This window comes from Sturnus vulgaris, chromosome 5 (assembly GCF_052056855.1).
Source record: "Sturnus vulgaris isolate bStuVul1 chromosome 5, bStuVul1.hap1, whole genome shotgun sequence".
Lineage (NCBI taxonomy): Eukaryota > Metazoa > Chordata > Aves > Passeriformes > Sturnidae > Sturnus > Sturnus vulgaris.
The window spans coordinates 70,616,005-70,635,378 of record NC_142247.1 but is presented as its reverse complement, the minus strand read 5'-3'; the positions used below and the strand labels follow the sequence as shown (position 1 = coordinate 70,635,378).

General features: G+C 40.9%; 2 protein-coding genes across 6 annotated transcripts; one reads left to right on the top strand and one right to left on the bottom strand.

The window, feature by feature from the left end:
• Nucleotides 1-334: 334 nt before the first annotated feature.
• KIN (Kin17 DNA and RNA binding protein) lies at nucleotides 335-10,563 on the bottom strand. 4 transcript variants are annotated; one of them, XM_014884752.2, is made up of 13 exons: nucleotides 10,375-10,563; nucleotides 9,738-9,832; nucleotides 8,840-8,883; nucleotides 8,601-8,723; nucleotides 7,539-7,720; nucleotides 6,573-6,621; nucleotides 6,206-6,263; nucleotides 4,111-4,234; nucleotides 3,561-3,611; nucleotides 3,116-3,184; nucleotides 2,518-2,617; nucleotides 2,144-2,244; nucleotides 335-1,249 (listed from the first exon to the last, which is right to left on the bottom strand). In XM_014884752.2, exons 1-13 carry the CDS (start codon nucleotides 10,486-10,488, stop codon nucleotides 1,187-1,189), a joined length of 1,173 nt encoding a protein of 390 aa, XP_014740238.1. In that variant the 5' UTR covers nucleotides 10,489-10,563; the 3' UTR covers nucleotides 335-1,186. The 4 variants fall into 4 exon arrangements, with proteins under 4 accessions (XP_014740238.1, XP_014740239.1, XP_088022082.1 ...); XM_014884753.2 differs by having other exon boundaries at nucleotides 4,111-4,231; nucleotides 10,375-10,549; XM_088165956.1 differs by lacking the exon at nucleotides 3,116-3,184 and having other exon boundaries at nucleotides 10,375-10,549.
• On the top strand, nucleotides 10,556-17,895 carry ATP5F1C (ATP synthase F1 subunit gamma). 2 transcript variants are annotated; one of them, XM_014884754.2, is made up of 10 exons: nucleotides 10,556-10,692; nucleotides 11,885-11,919; nucleotides 12,834-12,965; nucleotides 13,312-13,516; nucleotides 13,969-14,112; nucleotides 14,483-14,547; nucleotides 15,147-15,302; nucleotides 16,259-16,355; nucleotides 17,166-17,203; nucleotides 17,756-17,895. In XM_014884754.2, the coding sequence occupies exons 1-9, from the start codon at nucleotides 10,649-10,651 to the stop codon at nucleotides 17,170-17,172; spliced, it is 885 nt and encodes a 294-aa protein (XP_014740240.1). In that variant the 5' UTR covers nucleotides 10,556-10,648; the 3' UTR covers nucleotides 17,173-17,203; nucleotides 17,756-17,895. The 2 variants fall into 2 exon arrangements, with proteins under 2 accessions (XP_014740240.1, XP_088022085.1); XM_088165959.1 differs by lacking the exons at nucleotides 17,166-17,203; nucleotides 17,756-17,895 and having other exon boundaries at nucleotides 16,259-16,359.
• The last annotated feature ends 1,479 nt before the right edge of the window (nucleotides 17,896-19,374 follow it).

Below are 19,374 nucleotides of genomic sequence, written 5' to 3'. Positions count from 1 at the left end.
AACTCTCCACTCTTTATGCTTGAAAAGACAGCTGATAGCCTGGAACAACTTCACACGGGACATCTCAGACAGAAGCTGTTTCATTAAACCTCTGCAGACTTCCAGTTTTGTGCAGGTTTCCCCTGGAAACCACAAATCATCAAGATCTTTTGAGGCAAGGAAAGGGAAAAGGTTCCAGAGACACAGCCTTCAGGTGATGGGTTTTATTTTGCCCAGGATCACTCACATATTTTTTTTACCCAAATAATGTGGTGTGCCAACCCAGCACTTCACTGTGCTCTTTAGTGGACTTAACAGCTGCCTCACACATTGGAAAGGTTGGTAAGAAACACACTGGCCTAAGAAAGGTTTCTGTTTATTCCTGAAGTGCCTTAGAAATTAAACGTTGTACAAAATGTGATGCTTTTAAAAAAATAAAACAAGTAATGCTGTATCATTTAGCACAAGTAACATTACTCATGTAGCAGAGCAACATGGAAGGAAAAGGCTTTGGAAAAGCAAAAGAGCAACCCCCAATTCATATCTGCACAAGCTTCAGCTGGCATCCCAAGACAGTCCACAAGTAACATCCATGGAGCAGCTCCATGTGGAGTCCATATGAAGATAAATTCCATATCAGTATTAGCAGGAGCCCTGACTTGCATTCTGCTATCACTGATGTGCTGATCAAAACTGAACTGGTGACTGAATGTAATAGGCCAGACCATTCTTACAGCATCCAATAAATAATCCTTTGCAGCACTGGTATCTTCCTGCTATTCCCTTAGTCCTTTGCCTTGTTCCTGCACCCAGAAGTCCATTTTAGCTCTGGATTGAGAATTGTGTTGTTTAAACTCCACTGGCTCCAACATACATTGCCTCCCTGTAGGTAATTGTCTCTTCAGGACCTGCCCTGTTTGCAGCTCTCTGCTACATTTTACAAAAGGAAATTGAAGCAAATATTATAACTTTGATATAAAATCAGATGAAAAATTTCCACTGATAGTATTTCCATATACACTTCATATAAGAAATTACATAGCTATCTTTAAATAAATCAAGTTTGCTGTTGTTAATGTCTATATACATTATAAATACATGTACACACAATTAAAACCCTGACATGGTAGAGTCTTGTGTCTGCCTGAAAGATGTCAGAAAGAAGGTTTTGAGAACCAAAATCTTCTCTGATGCATGATTTAGCACCTCAGGCAAGTTTGGAAACATCTTCATACTGGATATCTTCGACTCTGCGCCCTTTTAAAGGTCCCTGGAGAATGACAGAAAAAAAAATAACATCACAACATAAAATTGTTTGTTTGTCGAATTCCCAGCAGGGAGTTTATAGTAGGAGAGGTAAAGGGGATTTGTTAATGACACAATGTTCCTTGATTCATGATTTTCAGCCTGACCAGAGAATGTGACAGGGCCTCATCCAGGCCATCCCAGAAATCCTTTCACTTTCAGGATGCTTTGAGTACCAAAGTTTCTCCTCTCATCAGGGCATCTGCACAGTCTCTTCCCAAATCCTCCAGAATCCAATCTGGGCTGAGTTTGTGCAGCCCTTCTTTGAATGCCATCTATCAGTGTCTCCCTCTTGCAAGGTGTGTTTAGGAAGTTTGGCTTTGAGCCAATATCCTCTGTGCTTTATCAATCAGTTTAAAGATTGGTTTTGCATAGCAGAATAAAGAAAGAGCCACACAGACATGGTGGCATGGACTGATTGTTAACCATAACTGTCAACCATAAACAAGACAACAAACGAGCACATAAAACGCCACATTCAATGTAGAAAAGGCAGGAGAAAATTCACATCCTTGCATATTTTGCATTTTTTACCTTCCCACAAAACAGTGCCATAACAGACATGTTCAACATAAATACATAAATACACAAAATATTTTCCAAATCTCTTTCAAGTTCAAAACTTGCTAAATTCAGTGCCCTAGCATCTTTTTGAAGATTCTCTGCAAACAGCAAAGAACAAGCCTGTGATAGGAAGGAATAAGTGACTGTTGAAGGGAGGGAAGTGTCCACAGAACTTTGCACATTGCAAATCCCACCTGTAAGGCAGGATTGAGGATAAAAAGGCTCTTTGTGAAAGCACTCCATGCACAGATGGAAAGCTCTCTGCAAACAAGAGCTTGCAATGTTTCATACTTACTGAGTCAATGGTTATTGTCACTGAAAACCTCTTCTCATTGATGGATTCCAAAATGCCTTCATTCCCCCTGTACCCACCATTTAATACCATCACTTTCTTGCCTGAAATAAAAATAGGAAAAGAGTTACACAACAGGGTTCCAAACTTCTGCTAAAAAGTTTGTCCCCGTCTTTCTTATAAACCTCCTTTAAGTATTTGAAGGTGCTCTAAGGTCTTCACAGCACTTTCCCTTTTGTAGGCTCAACAATTCCAGCTCTCAGAGTGTCTTTCCAGGAGAGGTTATGGTACTTAGAACTGGATGAATTATAGTTTAAAAGAACCGAAATGTAAGTTTTGTAGTGGCAGAAGCTGAAAACAGAAGAAAATAACTGTACCTGGTGCTGGTATTACAGTTTCTAGATGTGTCTGATCAAGCTTCAGCTTGTCCCCAGAGTCAATCACCTTCACGACTGCTGTGTATTTGTCAATCACTTCCTGTTGTGAAAGAAACGAACATTTTTCTCTAAATTTACATTTCAAAGTTAACAAACTCTGGCATTGTGACTATGCAAGTCTACATTTTCAAAACCAGCAAAATTCAAGGGCTCCAGCCTGGAGATTTTGTTCAAATGAGATCCTGCAGCTTAAATATTAGTGCAAAACTGACTAGTCTTGGGTTAAAATCCAACTGCATTGCTCTTGGTCACATCCCATGGACACAGGGATTATTCTCTAAGATGGATGTGTTAATAGGGACAAACCACACAGGACAAAACCGTGCTTAAGAAAGGATCACTGAATAAATGACATTAAACCAATTCAGAGGTTCACTCTCTGTCCAGAGTTAAGTCCCAATACAGGTCAGGTGACATTTCAGTCTCCAGCTGTGTTGTCTTAAATCTCAACAACTTGCACAATGAAACAAATCTTCCTAAATCACCAAATTCCAGAAAAGCCAAACCGATGCCACATGTTCCCCATGGCCCACCTTACCTTAACAACTGCCTTCTTTTTGTGGTACTTCTCTCCAAGCTTTTTTGTTACAATTTTTACAATGATTTCCTGGGAGATTTGAAAGGAGAGAAGAAATAAAATTAAGTGCCAAAATGTGCAAACAACTGTACAATCTAAATTAACGGTACAGCACGATGCAGGAAGCAACAATAGTAAAGATGTGGCTTTCAGGAATTTGTGGATATTGTCAAATTACTGGCTCAAAGTAGCATCTGTTAAGACTTTTCTGGGTTTCTTTGACAAATACAGTTACATTTGAATTCATGATCTAATGTGACAGCCCACAGTGGGTCAAGAGCAGGAAAGGGAAAATAAGTGTGGATTTAGTTTGCAATCTGCTTTTGGACCTTTACACTGATCAACAATGGCTTTAGAAATGCAGAATTGGCTGTATTTGGTATAAAAATAATTTTAGGTCACTCACAGGTTGTAACCAGTAGTCTCTTCGAGATGTTCTTTTCTTCTCCTCTTCAAGCTAAAGAACAACAACAAATAATCATCATTTACTTCCTCCTTCCACTGCAGCCTTCCCATGCCTTTGAACAGCTTTGAACCAATTCTCCAGCCCCATGCCATGTGAGGAACAAAAACAACCCCAAAACCCTAAATAATGGTCACTCAATATGGTCATGCCTCAAAAATTGATTTGATGAATCCAGGAACTCTTGATAAAATGATGGTGATTTGTATTTTTTTTTGTAAGTGTTTCTAGGTATTATCTTCTCTTGCAAAATCTGTATTCTTTTACTTCCAACACCTCAGTCATCTGGGGAATAGGCAAAGTTGAGCAGCTGGTTTTAAGAGGAAATGAAACCAGTTTTATGGGGCAATGAAATTATTTTGCTTGGTAAGAGGTGAAAGTTGGAATTTCCTATGAACTGAAGGTCTAAGGTCACTTCAAAGGGACATGCTGGTGAAGTGGACATTATCACAGGCACAGGGGCACATAGAAACACATCCTGCATGATTATTACCTCCATGATCTCATCCAGTGCAGATTTCTTCTTTTTCTCCTTGAGCTGACCAGAGCTATGAGCTGCATCTTTTCTTTTAACTGCCCCCTCCACCATCTTCAGTGCATTCTGTCCAAGGACACTGCTGGAAAAGTAAGATGGTGTTTTCACAGCAGATCTTGCATCTTTTTGCTTCACCAAGATGCAATTGAAGAACTGTCTGTGCAAAAAGATCTGCTGAGCTGCTTGATTTCAGTCATCCCAGTCCCCTTCCACACCCTGCACACCTCCTTCTCTAGAACTGGTCTCCTTGGGGTGCAAAGTCCATGGCAGTGCAGCAGAATGGACACAGCCCAATGACCAGCTCACCACAGCACAAGCAAAGAGTTGATCAAGGACTTGAGCTCAATGAAGAAAACAAAAGCTGGTCTGCAAATAAGGTTTTCAAATTTGAAAGAACAAACTTCAGAGAAGCCACCTGGACAGAGGAACTCTCAGACATGGCAGGTATCTAGAATCCCTTTCAGAGACATTGAGCCTATCTGGCAATAGGAGAAAACATCCTGGAATCTGTAGAAAAGAGCTCCACACCCAGCAAACAAATGTCACCTTCAAACCATATTCAAAATAGGCAAATAGCCTAAGAATTGTGGAAAATAAAGAGCAATCAGCACAAAAAGTTACATCTCAGGGATGAGGGAACATCTGGGTAAAGTGAGCAGGCAGCTTCACCACGGGCAGCTTCAGTTCAGGCATTTTTATAACAGACATTTGAACACAGTAAAAAACTTAGGTATTGTTTCAACCCAAAAGATGAAGGCAGCTGCTCTCAGGTGAAAAATGATGCAATAATGAATATGACTTTAGGACAAATTGCATGTTCTGCCTGTGGTGGGAATGTTGGATACACTCCCACAGGGAAGATACCCCAGAGGGAATGAAGATACAGGAATTGCAGTAGAAGCAACTTTAAAAGAAAAATTGTATTTCAGAGGAAGTCTAAATAATCATGGAGTTTGAGAAAAAAATCACACATTAAAATCACAAATCAAATGGCAAGTACTTAAAAAAATCTCATAAAGGGCAACATACAATTAAAATATAACAACTGCAGTGGCCATACTTAAGAAGACAAACATATCTAGCTGTGAAGTTACTACACTACCATTTCAAAGTTCACAGGTAAGTATTTTGTATATGCTGTGAAAAAATTAGACTACTTGATATATAATTTCACATTTGGCCAAATTTTAGCAAGGACCTGAAGTATTCCTTACTGAAACTATTCAAGTCAGAGTCTGAATTAAGCTTCAGAATCATCTTAAGCACAACTCGATGCTTAGGGACAATTTACAGGTTTTCCTTAAAGCCTGCAATCTGTATCTATTATTGCAAAGAACTGCTTTACTGTCTCATTTTCTGCCTGGCATATATCCCATCAGATACCTTATCTAAGAGCTGAGTGTGATGAGGGGAAAGCTTTCTTTTTACCTGCAATACATTAAATTACAATATTGCCTCACATAAGAAGATGTACTGCTCATCAAACAGTTCCACAGACTGCTTTAAGTCAGTGTTATTTGCATTATTGATCCCCTTTGTCCTGCATTGCTTGTGGTTACCTGATGACAATTAAATTCCAGAGCTCTAGGAAGATTTATTTCAGGTAGATTTAGCTACTTTAACGATGACCAGAGAAAGTATTGTCTCCAATTAGACAAGGCAATCAAACCTTTTAGGAACCAAAATTAACAAGTCATGAATACCCATTCATAGAAGGCAGCTGGGATTAGATGGTATCACTGCAAATGCTTTGGCTGGATCCCTTTCCCACCCTCCACGGAAGAACCTGTAACTGCCTACTGCTTTATGGGCATCTGCCATGAAGAGAATTCAAGAAGGCTCCTCACAGCTCACATTTAAGATACACTCACTCATCCATTTTAAATACAAAACCAACCACGAAGTCACCTAGTAGCCCTTCTGAATACCAAGAGAAGATGAGATATTAGACTCCAAATATTTCAGGACAAGACAAACCTTCCTGTTCATACAGATACCATTGTCATAGAAGTGCTTTGTAACAGTAAGGGTTGGCCTTAAATTATTTTCTCACCTTGTTTTAGAAGATGCTGCGACTGAAGTACTTGCTCCTTTGTTTAAATTAAATGTAACTAAAAAATAAAGAGACATTACTCTATTTCTATCATTAAAAATAACTTCATGGAAGGATGTCAACAATTTTTAAAATCTGCAAATAGAAAAAATAATAATTTTGAAAATATTTACTAATCTATATTTTGGTTTAGTTTTAAAATAAATTAAATTTTGTAATACAGAATACTCTGCATTTCTATACTCTAGTGCTCTTTATCTCAAAGCACTTTATGAAGCAACAAGCAGGGTTCAATGCTCATTTCATCTGAATCACAAAATCAGCTCCAGTAAGGTCTAGAAAATTACATCCATCAAAATCTGGTTACCTTTTTCTTCTTCGTTTTCTCTGTTCAGTTCAGTATAGACTGGCATTTCCTGCCAAAAAACACAAAGTACATTTAAAGAATCAAAAAGAAAACTGAGTCAAGATATCATTTTTTGGTGATCATGGATTAGCTCAGTTTTACAGACTACTGTGAGATTATTACCAGTAACTGTAATATTCAACCTGGTTTGATTTAAATTAAAAGATAAATAAATAAAGATTAAAATTGAAAACATCTTATTACAGGTTCCTGTGCAAAATTCTCCAATTAACAGAGATGCTGCCTAAACTTGCTCAATTCCAGCAGCAGTTTTCTCTATCTGAACCAGCATGATCTGACTGGTTTCTGGACAGATTGGTAACTCAAAGAAGGAAATTTTGGTATCTTTCCAAGTTTTAAGCACCAAAGGCTCAGACCATTTAAACTTCAATTAATTTTAAATTAAGAAGCAGGCAATTGCTTACAACAGCATTTAAATGTACCCATCAATACCCAGGATCAAATGGGGGATTTCAGCTCCAGGCAATGTATATGGGGGTCATGGAATGATGCCAAATAAACAGATCTCAAATAACCACACCAGCACCACCACAACAGAACTTTTCACTACGTGGATTTGATTATGCCAGATCCCCCTGGTTATTTATCTCAGCCTCCTCAGTGTACAAGGCACTTGTTATCTGCAGCCCTATCAGTTGTGTAATACCATAAATGGAGACATGTCATGCAAGTTAATGGATCGTTTGCTCCCCCTTCCTAAATTCAGGAGTGATTTTTAAATCACTAATCACTTGAAGAGCAGTAATTATTACTTCCTTAGTATTACTTCGAGCTGAGTACAATGTAACTGCAAATTAGGAAGCAAAAGAAATACCAGTACAAGGATTCCAGCAGCATCAAATTCCCCATTGACTTAACACAAGAAGCTTTGAGCTGGAGGTTCACACAAAGTGCAATTTTCCTCACCAGTTCTTTCCCCTCCAAACCTCTTCTAACTTGTTGTTCAATGAATTTAGCAGTTTTTTCTTCATCATCAAGGTCCTGTTTCTTCTTCCTCTCTTGCTCTTGCTGCCTACGAATTGTCTCTGGGTCCCTGTCGATGTACTGAATGTACCAGCCTTTAGGAGTCTCATCAACCTTGCAAAGACCTAAAAAGTCAAGGCAAAACAAAGTAAGATTAATATAACAAGATCATTTTTAGTCCATGTTCACTGTAGCAATGCAGATATTTTACTAAAGACAAGAAGCCCCTTGCTGGGATGCTAAAACTGACTTGGAATTATCTGTACCATGTGTTTCTGCCCTCAGCTACCCAGATCTGGTTGGACACAGGCCAGTGTACGTCACAAAGTGATTTACAATACTTTCCTTATTGAAGAAAATGTTTCCTTCCCACTGTTTTAAAAAGGAAGACAGAAATCTAACATGTATAAATATACACCCTGACAGTATGGTACCAAAGGAAATATTGCAGCACTGTGATATTGTTTTACCAACTCTGGCTAGAGTGACTTTCCAAACACTCTGTAATTGTTGGATGTATCCTGCAGAGCACTCAGGGCCAAAGTAAACTTTCTGCCACACCACAGTGCCATTTAATCTCTCTTCCTCCCACTAAACACAGAACTGCAGATCTCCAGCTTTAACCCTTCCATTAGGCCAAGAATGAAAATGACTGCTTGCTTCTTGTCACCTCAGATGTGGAAAGATTCTGTAGCCTTAAGGGATGTCCTAGTTCTTAATTTTTAAATAGCAACTGTTGGAAGTTGAATTAGAGTTTAGCAATGCATCCAGTAAATACAGACTGGCAGACGAAACAAGGAAAGGTTCACAACAAATGTCAGACTTCTGACATTTTTCATAAGGAAACTCCTATTGGTTAGCACAGAAATATGTTTGAAAATCTGCTCATGTATATACGAGAGAGGAAGAAAGAAAAACAACTAACATAATATTTACTGATCAATTATCAGGTATTCAATTACCCAATAATTTTAAGACTTCCCAACCCTGAGCAGGCACACTCACCTTCTCTCCCCAGCCATTTTGTAAAATCAGTCAATGTCTCCCACTGTGTGGCATTCATGTGGATGTGTTCTCGATGGCTGATGTATTCATTGTACACAATATTATTGTGGACTCTCTTCGTTCCTAAAATACAGAATTATTATTATTATTACTACTACTATTATGTGGCTTCACTGAACCAACAAAAGACACTAAAAATAAACAAACAAACACAAACAAACAATCAGCAAAATACTTACCAAATCGCCTCCTGAGCAATTCTAGGAAATCATTTCGGAATTCCCTTAGGGAATAAAGAAAGAAAAAGTATTTTCAGTAAAACTTTAACAACCAGGAAGCAACTTTCTGTTGTCATTAACAATTAAACACCTGCAGTATAAACCTGATTATTCTTTTGAGCTGAGCATGATGATATTCAGACACAGTTCCCTTTTTCAGTAAAGCAGGATTAAACGCAGAATGAAACACAATATGATGCATGCACACACCTCAAATCTCCAAGAGAGTAACAGCCTCTCAAAGGAATAAAATGGAGCAAAGGAATCTCAACACTTCCCACTAATTGCTGGTGTTTGGTTACCAGGTGTCTTCCCAGGCTGACTGACACAGAGCACAGGGCAGGACAAAGGGCAGAGGGGTGGATGGGGCAGATGGATCACTCATCTCCCTGCTAATTCCAGGGCTGCAGCACAAAGCCTCACTTCAGACTCGTGCTGAGGACAGCTCCAGTCATCCCAGCTGTCATGTAGGTCAGCTGGACAAAGGCCTGGAAGAAGCTGGGGAATGTCAGTCCCTGCCCTGCCTTGTTTTCTCTCCGCTATGGCTCTTTTAGCTCGTGTGTGTGTGGCAGTCACTCAGCCAGGACAGAAAGGTGATGTATTTGTAAAACAGAGCAACTTTAAACAGGATTAAAACACAAGACAAAACTGTCAAATTTGACTAAAATCATGGCTTCCTGAAATCTCTTACCTAAAGTTTAAAGGTGGCATTGCCTAAATTTTCAATCACAAAAAGAGCTGACACTAATATGTATCACAATAAAATGCCTTCAATGGGACATTATTGGGCCTTAGTGGTGTGGCTGTGCAGACATGATGCAGGGATGAAGATCTGGGTAAGAATATACAGAAAACTTACTCAGAGAAGTAATCCATGAATTGCTGAGGATTTTCAGAAGCCAGCAGCAACTGCCTCTGGTGGGACTCAGACATGCAGTGACACTTGAAGCCATTCTATAAAGCAAAAATAAATACTTTGCTTGTCTTTGTCTCAATTTGCAGCACTCACGGATGAAGAGAGTATTAAAATCCTACAAATAAAATCCTACAAGTGTGATCGCAGCTCCCACAATGTTCCTCTCAATAGCACTGGCGACATTTACAAGGGAGATTGATAGGACAAGGGCTTTAATCTGATAGAGGGCAGGGTTAGACAAGATATTGGAAAGAAATTCTTCCCTGTGAGGGTGGTGAGGCCCTGGCACAGGTCGCCCAGAGAAGCTGTGGCTGCCCTTGGGTCCCTGGAAGTGTCCAAGGCCAGGCTGGATGGGACTTGGAACAACCTGGGATAGTGGAAGGTGTCCCTGCCCATGGCAGGGGGTTAGAAATGGATGATGTTTAAGGTCCTCCTAACCCAAACCATCTTGTGACTCCATGAGATCGGAGCTGTCACGGGAGCTGACCCCAACCAAGTTGACCCCAGGAGAACCGGGACTGGGGCTCCTCAGACGGAGATCGGGGCCGCCCGAAGGACTCCCCAGTGCACCCGCAGTTACCTCATCGCGGCACTGCTTCTGGCACATCTGGCAGTACCAGCGCAGCTTCTGCAGCCCCTTGGACTTGATGCGGTTGGCGATCGCCTTGGGGCTGAGGAAATCCGACTTCCCCATACTGCCGGTGCTGTCCCGATGCCGCTCCCGACGCGGTGCCGGCCCGGATCCCGCCCCCTCCGGAAATGGCGGCGGCGCCCTGGAAGCGGATCCCGGCGGGGCGGCGCAGGCGCCGTGCGGGCGCGCTGACCTTCAGCGGGGCTGTGGTGGAGGCGCCGCCATGTTCGCCCGGGGCGCCGCGGTCGCGCTCGTCCAGCCGCAATGGTACCGGCACGGGCTGGGACGGGCGCTGTGGGGACGAGGGAACGCGTGCCGATGGCCGCGGTGGCTCTGCGGGGTGAGGGGGGGATGGCTTCCTTCGGCCGTGCGGTGCCTGGAGGCGGCGGGGTCACGGCCCCGGGCGGCCCGTGAGGGGCTGTGGGCTCTGAGAGGTAGTGGTGGAGCGGGCACCGAGACATGAGGGCAGCGAGGAGCCGCAGGGATGGACGGTCCGTCCTCGGTTTGGGGGAGCGCTCGGCCAGTTTGGGTGAATGGGACAGGCAAGGGTTAAAGGACAGGTTTGTACATGGCAGGAGACCCTGCTCTGGCTAGAATGTGGTGCGGCCTCCTCTGCTTCGTTTTAGTAGTCTTCAGAAACAAATTGCATTGCATGTGTTTCAAACAGGCATGAAGCTTTATTTGAAATTATTTTTAAAAAAAATTCTATTTTGCCCTTCTAATGCCCTCGTCTGCTCCGTGCCATTACCCAAGGCGGTGTATAATACATTAAACCTTTCTCTGTAGTCGGCACTGCTGAGGCGCCGCCTCGAGTGCTGGGGCCTCTGTTCAGGAAGGCCATTGAGGTGCTGGAGCGAGTCCGGAGAAGGGCAGTGGAGCTGGGGAAGGATCTGGAGCCCAAGTCCTCTGAAGAGCTGCTGAGGAAAGCCTGGAGAAAAGGAGGCTCGGGGTGACCTTTTCACTCTACAGCTCCCTGACAGCAGAGTGCAGTCAGGTGGGAGTTGGCCTCTTCTGCCAGGCAGCCAGCGGCAGGACACGAGGACATAAGTTCGGGTTGTGTATTAGGAGGAATTTCTTCGCAGAAGGTGTAATTAGGCATTGGAATGGGCTGCCCAGGGCGGTGGTGGAGACACCATCCCTGGAAGTGTCTAAAGAAAGGCTGAATGTAGCACTCAGTGCCGTGGTTTAGTTGATAAGGTGGTGTTCGGTCATAGGTTGGACCTGATGATCTCAGAGGTCTTTTCCAACATAATTTGTTCAGTGAAGTTATATAGATGAGGGAAGGATGAAGGTATGCATGCAATCCATAGGTCAGAGTAGCGTGTCTCTGCCACAGATGTTTTTTAAGAAACAGCAAATCTTTGAATTTTCATCTCTCTGAAAGGGACTTGCCCTCGGCAGGTGTTGGTTTGCTGGAGTGCTAGTGAATTATCCTAATTTCTCCTACATTCCTTTTCAGGGGCCAAGTCAGGAATATGGCAACGCTAAAGGACAGTAAGTAAAGGTTTTTTCTGCTCTTGAGAGAGGAAAAATGTTGCAGGAAAACCATATGTTAAAACAGAATTCTGTTGGGTAAAATGATTGTGATACATAACAATGTATCACATATATAGGCTTGCAGTGCTAATTAGGTTAAACAAGTATGCTTCAGAAATGAAATTGCTTGAAGTGGTTTTGGCAGTAATTTAAATGCCTTTTTATAGTTTTACTCAAATATATTTAAAAAATAATTCTATCATATGTGCTAAACCAGATTTCTGCTCACCTCTAAGAATTAACTTAGTTTATCTTGTGTTATTTCCTTGTGCTTTTATGCAGCATTTGGGGGAGAAAAAGGATTGACTGTTTTAGTGTGATAATGCTTCCTTAAGCCATTCCTCATAGTTCTGATATAGGGCTATTGCCTTGGAATTGTGCTTGTCTATGGGATACTTGTTTTGGTTTCTTTTTCCATTAATGTTTTTGTAAATGTAATTTTACCACAGTCTAAACAGAGGAGGAAGTTTATTCTGTCTTAGCACTATGGGGACTTTTTTGTTTGTTTGTTTCCTCTTCTTGTCATCTGTGAAAAATGACATACCTCAGTTGATAAATTTATGAAACAGGTAGATGTGGAAGCAAAGAGAATTGTAAATAGACTTCATGTTGGGATAAATATTAAGTGAATTTTATGTCTGAAGGGAATAACATCTCTGTTGTAAAGACGAATTTGTGTTAGCCACGTTCTTACTGCAAATATTGAGGACTTCTATGAGGTTTATTTGTGCGCTGTTCATCTATTTATTTATTTCTTCTTCTTTGAGGAACATGGCAAAATACTTTTGTGTGGCTCTTGCGGGCATTTTGTTGTTTGGATTTGGGTCATTATGCCCAGTACAGCCCATGACCTTCAACTCTTAACCTTGCAGTCACCAGGCGTTTGAAGTCCATCAAGAACATCCAGAAGATCACCAAGTCCATGAAGATGGTTTCTGCAGCCAAATACGCGAGAGCTGAGAGGGAGCTGAAGCCTGCCAGGGTCTATGGAACAGGAGCTCTGTGTGAGAGAAAGTTCTTGCACTTAGTCATGGGGCAGCAGAAGAAGAGGTTTTCATAGTGGTGATAAAATGGCAAGGCTTTTTTGCCTTCCAGTAGTATGTTTCCAAAAGAACTTGCACAGTGAACTTTACTGAGTGACATCTGATCAGAGCTGTGGCTGACTTTGAATTGTTTCTTGCTCACATCTGGTTTGACCCCGTGAAAACTAGGAGATAAAATTAATCTGGCTGAGATCTGGAGCCCCTTTGGTATTGGTTTTAGTTAGAATCATTCAGAGCTTTTTTTATTACTTACATGTTTTTTTGGCACCCTTGAAAAATATAACGATCTCTTTTTTTTTTTTACCAGCTCTTTATGAGAAAGCAGAAATAAAGGTACCTGAGGACAAGAAGAAGCACCTCCTTATTGGAGTGTCCTCTGACCGAGGCCTGTGTGGTGCTATCCATACATCTATTGCTAAAACCTTGAAGAATGAGATTACCAACCTCTCAAATGCAGGGAAAGAGGTTATGGTGGTTGGAGTAGGTGACAAGATCAGAGGCCTGCTTCAAAGGTAAAAAGGATGGGGCCAAAAGTTTAGTTTGGAGTTTTGTTTTCTGTGGTAGAAATTTCAAGACTTTTTGTGATATTGTGTGCCTTTGGCAGGAAATTGCATTTTAGGGAACTGTGCTAAGTTCAAATTCCTGTTAAAAAAAAAATCTGCAAATACTCCAAAAAGTGGTTCTGATAATATCTCAATTTGGGAAACTTCTGCACAGTGCTATTATATTCTTGAAATAAAAGTGTGAAAGCTGGCAACTGGCGCTTTCTAGTGGTGCTGTTACGTGTGTGTATTGCAAAACTATTGTAATTTAACTAAAGGCAAAGTTTCTTTCAGACCTTAATTCAATAAAATGTTCTGAACACTTTGAAGTTACAGTCAGTTACTTCTAGTAAGTCAGTCTTGCTACCTCGTGTACCTTAGAGCATCCACTTGCTTCTAACCCAGGTTTGTTGTTGCTGCAGGACACATGGTAACTATTTCCTGGTGACATTCAAAGAAGTGGGACGGAGACCTCCAAGCTTTGGGGATGCTTCAGCCATTGCTTTAGAGCTGTTAAACTCTGGGTTTGAATTTGATCAAGGCTCTGTCATCTACAATCGGTTCAGGTAAGGTTGAACTGAAACTTCACTGGAAAAATACTTGGCAGAATGCTTCAAAGAGCATATTGGCTCAATGAAGGTATATGAAAACTGCCTGTGATTTGGCATGTTCACTTGATTTTGTTGTGTGTGAAGAACGGGGCTGTTTTTTCTAGTAGCTGTGGTTGGAATTCCTTTTTCACTTGTGTGTAGTGAATGCTGTTATGTTTACAGTCAGCACATCATTATATTCATGTGGTATCCAAGATCTTTTCATCAGGGTTATCACAAAACTTTGTGGCATTGGAAAGTCAGAAGTTGTCCATTCTAATTTGACTTAAACCATTCAATTTAGAGGTAGTTGAACTGAAGAGCCTATTTTGCTCTTTTTGTACAGGTCTGTCATCTCTTACAAGACCGATGAAAAACCAATCTTCTCCTTTGAAACTGTGGCTGGCTCTGGTGAGTAGGGAGCTAGAAACGACCAGTTACATGCAGTGGTAAATCACAAGAAAAGTACTCTGAAAATGGGAGTATGGCATGAAAACACATTATGGTGCTTTCATCATAAGTTTAACAGGTGGTTTTATCTTGGCCAAGATCAGAAGGCTGGCTTAGATGTGGGGCAAGGAGGTTAAAAGGAAAGGTGGTGCTAATTCTTGTTTGAGATTCTGTCTCAAGCAAGAATTGTGCATATATAAACACCATCAGTTCCAAAGCTTTCAGCACTGAGCAGCTTGAGTAGTGAGTGACTTTTCACTGCTCATTAAAAATACCCCAGAATGTTTCTGCAGCATTTTATGGGAAGGTTAAACGTAATATGGCAATAATGTATTTTGCCTTGGTCTGACTTTCCTAATATTAAATAGAATTAAAACCCATAAAATAGTTAACAAAATCATAACTAGCATAGAGATTCTGAAGGTACAGATAATATGAGCAGGAAATCCGTCTGTGTTGCCTTAAGTATTGAAACAGCCCAGCCAAGTAATCTTCTCTTGTATTTTGCTGGAAGTAATAAATCTTGGATGTCTCTAAGGCTGCTCTTCCATGTTTTGCAGAAAGCCTAAGTATCTATGATGATATTGATGCTGATGTGCTGAGAAACTACCAGGAATTCACACTAGCAAACATTCTGTACTACTCCCTGAAAGAATCCACCACCAGTGAGCAGAGTGCCAGAATGACTGCCATGGACAATGCCAGCAAGAATGCTTGTAAGTATTCCCTGGCTTTTCCAGGACTTCAGCTGTTCATCAGGAAAGTGCTGACCTCCCTTTGTGTAATTCTTTGCTTCAAAAATCAGCTATTTCCTCTCTTAATTCCATTTTGAGTTGTTTTTTTGAGCCAGTTCAACTGAGTTTCTGTTTCAAACATGAGCTATATTTAGTCCCTGGAAAGAGGGATTGCTGTCAAGAAACAAGCCTAGTGAAAGGATGTGAAATAACAGATTATTTAAAAGGCATATGAAATACTAAACTAATCTTATAGTGGCTAAATATTCTTTATGCTTCTCTCATGTGGCTGCTGTGAGGATTTTCTGAATTTTTATAAATCTGTACCTACTTGTTCAGCAAATATAATTAGTGAAGCACAATTTAAAGATGGGGAATCTTAAACAATAGTTAAATACCAGCTGTCATGGAGCAGGTAGAGAATACATGAGTATTCCTTGGAAGGATTCTGGTGATTGTGTGATGCTGATGTGATGTGCAGTTGGGCTGCCTGGAACTATAGGCATGGCTCAGATGACCAGCTTGAGAGAAAGAGGTAATTCCTTCGGTGTTTAAAAATAATTGAGAAAAAAGTAATTCAGAAAAATCTGTCTCCTTTTGCCACAGCTTGAAGGAAATAACAATGTACTTAATTGCCAGTGAAATCTAATTTCAAAGCAAATGATGCGTGCTTGTGTTATGTTGCAATAAGCCATGTCATACCTGGTATTTACAGGTCTGCCAGATGTTCTACAGATGTTTAACTGACAAGCTGAATTCTCAGGTTTCTAGGTTGTTTACTGGTAATTGTTTACCTGTAGGGGAAAAACGTCAGGAGCACTGAGCTTCTTGGTATTTGCAGTGGTTTACAAGACACTTGGATATTCTGCCCATACAGCTTCTCTTTATCTGCATTTAAACACTCATTTTGTTTAAACTCCAATCGTGCCTTTTTGCAGCGGAGATGATTGACAAGCTGACCTTGACGTTCAACCGCACCCGTCAAGCCGTCATCACCAAGGAGCTCATTGAGATCATCTCTGGTGCTGCTGCTCTGTGAGTATTTGTAGGAACATGCACTCAGAGCTCTTGCAGTCATGTGCTGCTTGTGTGCCAGGATAACAGGCAAAGTTTGGGATTGTAGGTCCTAAGATCAGAGGGAAGGCAGTCCCTTGGCATGGCTCCCAAGCTTTTCAGCTTGCGCAGTTCTACTAACCAGAGTGAAGTTGGGCAGTTTTTTTCTGACCAAATGCAGTTTAAAAGCAGGTAGATCTTCAGCCTTACCATGCATCCTTGCCTGGAGAGGTGAGGGTTTTCCTCCTTTCTGGCCTTTGGTGGATTTCCTCCCTCCTCCCTTTTACTTGGATGTTTCCTACTTTGCCTGGTTAAATAGCCCAGTAGTGTTGAGTGGAGGAGAGCAAATGACTGGAATGCTTTTGGATAAATCAAGTGTTCAGAAGCTGAGAGTTTGGGGGTGGTTTGCAAGGAGGGAATTTCCAGAAGTTATGGAATATGTGTTTTACTTGAAATTCAGTATTTTGCTTGTTTGCCTGAGACTGAGGTTTTGTGCAGGTGTGTGTGTGCTGCAGGTTACAAATGTGTGGGCTTAGACCACAATTTGTAACTGCATGTAGCTCATGTGTTTTACTGTAGCAGTTAAAAAATTGTTCTGTGTGTGGAAATACAAGTGTTCATATCCTGTGTATTTACAGAATACCTGGAATATGTACTTTATATTATTTTGGTGCTGTATTGTGCTCCTCACAATACATTTGTGGTCATAAATCCATGCAGAATTTTGCCTGAATTTGCATGAGTTGCTTCCTAACCTGCTTGTTTTGTTTTTTCTCATAATACCATAACCAGGGATTAATCGGAAAAAGCGGTTCAGCCAAGTCCAAGAGGTAAAGTTATGCCATAGAAACTGGATTGTGTTTTAAAATGAATTAACACAGAAAATATGAAGTCAGATGAGGAAGTCCGAATTGAGTGGTCTTGGTCAGACAGAAACTTTTCTTCCTAAAGAACTGTGAAATTGGACATTTCTAGTTTTTATCTAGACAAAGAGTTCTTAATTTTCAGTAATTTTAAGGAAAATATGTCCATAGGAGCATAATCCCATATGACTTACAATTTTCTGTGGGGTGTTTTCCTCTCTTATTTGATTCATTTCCAATTACTATTTGAATTTTTGCATAGTGGCCTGACTTGATGCAATTACTTAAAAATGTCTGTGTGTAAGACATACATAAAGAGGTTTCTGTATTAACATGAACATATTCAAAATGTAAAATATAAGGAAAAATTTGAAATTGAAAATGTAAGAAAAAATATGATTAATAGTTGGGAGGATGGTAAGGAATATTAATGAAGTATTCAGATTGGGGAAGATAACAGTTTAAAATAAATACATAAATAGATGAAAGAGTTTTAATTTGTTTCCATTTTCCTTACAGGTGAAGAAGAGCTCTTCTGAGCATATGTGGTTTAGCCTGCCTGTGTCTGTGTTAACAAGACTGCTCTGTTATCTTGTGAAGAAGTTGAAAAGCCCCAGAAATCTGTAAATTCTTACAATAAACCACCTCCATGAAACAGATCGTTTTGGTTGTCTCTGGAGCAAATGCTTTTGGAGTCTAAATATCTGGGTTGGGCTTGGGTGTGCTTTGAAACTTTTTTTTTTCAAGTCTATACTGTGCATTTTTAGTTTATTTGCCATGTGAAACATGTGAGTGGATGTTTCTTTTGAAGAGTGGAAGAGATTTTCTGACTTCACTCTGTCTTTGAAAGTGAAGTGACCTGCTTTGACAGGTACATTGTATTGTGGGCTGAAGGAGGAGGCTGGAATAACCTCTGCATCACACAGTTGGAACACTGATCTCTCTTATTTGAATTTTGTATTGCTACTGTTTCCAGATGTTGACTTTTAAAAATTAGCTGATGTGATTAGGTGAGTCACTACAGAGGTTATTTAGAATGCACAGTTTATAGCATGGTCAGTGTGTGTATAGAAATATAAATGTCAGAGGCCTGGGGTACTTCTGCTCTGGAGACACCCTGAGTTTGTTCAGCCTGGAGAAGAGAATGTTCCAGGGAGACCTTGCAGCATCTGAAGGGGCTCCAGGGGAGCTGGAAAAGGACTTGGGATAAGGAGCAACAGGACAAGGGCAATGGCTTTAAACTGATGGCTGGCAGGGATAGATTGGACATTGGAAGAAACTCTTTCCTGTGAGGGTGGAGGGGCCCTGGCACAGGGTGCCCAGAGAAGTTCATACTGGTCCCAGTATGGAGCCCTGAGGGGCACCACCCTCAACGCTTTGAGCTGTTGACCAAACCAGGATCCTCAGGACTCTGTTCTGGGTCCAGGTCCTGCTCTTCAGGCTGCAGATGTGAGATGTGAATGTGACTGATACAACAGACTACTCATAACCAAAGCACTAATTTATGAACTAATTAGGTTTTTATACTAGAGTTCTGTTATTTACACTTCCGTCCTCCATGCTCTGATTAGTTACACACAACTGCTGAGTTACAGTTTAGCTCTTGTGTATCTCCACAGCCACCACTGAGCAAGAGCTCTGCTGCTCCTCCTTGAGCCTCCTACATCACTCAGTTACTGTAAATTTTGTTTCTGGATCCTTTTTGCCACTGTAGTTCCACCCTTTCCCTACTTGTTTGTTTTTGGGTTTTTTTCCCTAATTAAATAACTCAGTTACATCCTTTCCCTACTTTTTTTTTTTTTTCCCCACCAATTAACTCACCCAGAAACACTTTTTCCTCATTGTTGCCAATTTGGTGTTCCATCCAGCTAGAAACAAAAAAAGAGAAAAATAACCTTCTTGAGGCAGCCTGTTCCAGTGCTCTGCCACCCTCTGTGTAAGGAAGTTTCTCCTCATTATGAGGAGAAACTTCTTTTGATTTAGTTTAGCTTATGGCCATTACTCCTTATCCTGTCACTGGACATCACTTAGAAGAGTCTGGCACCATCCTCTTGGCAGCTGTCTCTGGGCTATGTTGAGATATTTATATTTATTTAGAGATACTGAGATTATTTATAGAGATCATAGAATCACAGGAT

Excerpts from the sequence above, each read along its gene's own strand:
- KIN (XM_014884752.2), bottom strand. The coding sequence starts at position 10,488 with ATGGGGAAGTCGGATTTCCTCAGCCCCAAGGCGATCGCCAACCGCATC. Across the intron at positions 8,884-9,737 it reads TTCATGGATTACTTCTCTGA|GGAATTCCGAAATGATTTCC; the intron begins GTAAGTTTTCTG and ends TTATTCCCTAAG. Across the intron at positions 2,618-3,115 it reads AAAAGAAGGCAGTTGTTAAG|GAAGTGATTGACAAATACAC; the intron begins GTAAGGTGGGCC and ends CTTTCACAACAG.
- ATP5F1C (XM_014884754.2), top strand. The coding sequence starts at position 10,649 with ATGTTCGCCCGGGGCGCCGCGGTCGCGCTCGTCCAGCCGCAATG. Across the intron at positions 11,920-12,833 it reads TATGGCAACGCTAAAGGACA|TCACCAGGCGTTTGAAGTCC; the intron begins GTAAGTAAAGGT and ends TTAACCTTGCAG. Across the intron at positions 15,303-16,258 it reads CAATGCCAGCAAGAATGCTT|CGGAGATGATTGACAAGCTG; the intron begins GTAAGTATTCCC and ends GCCTTTTTGCAG.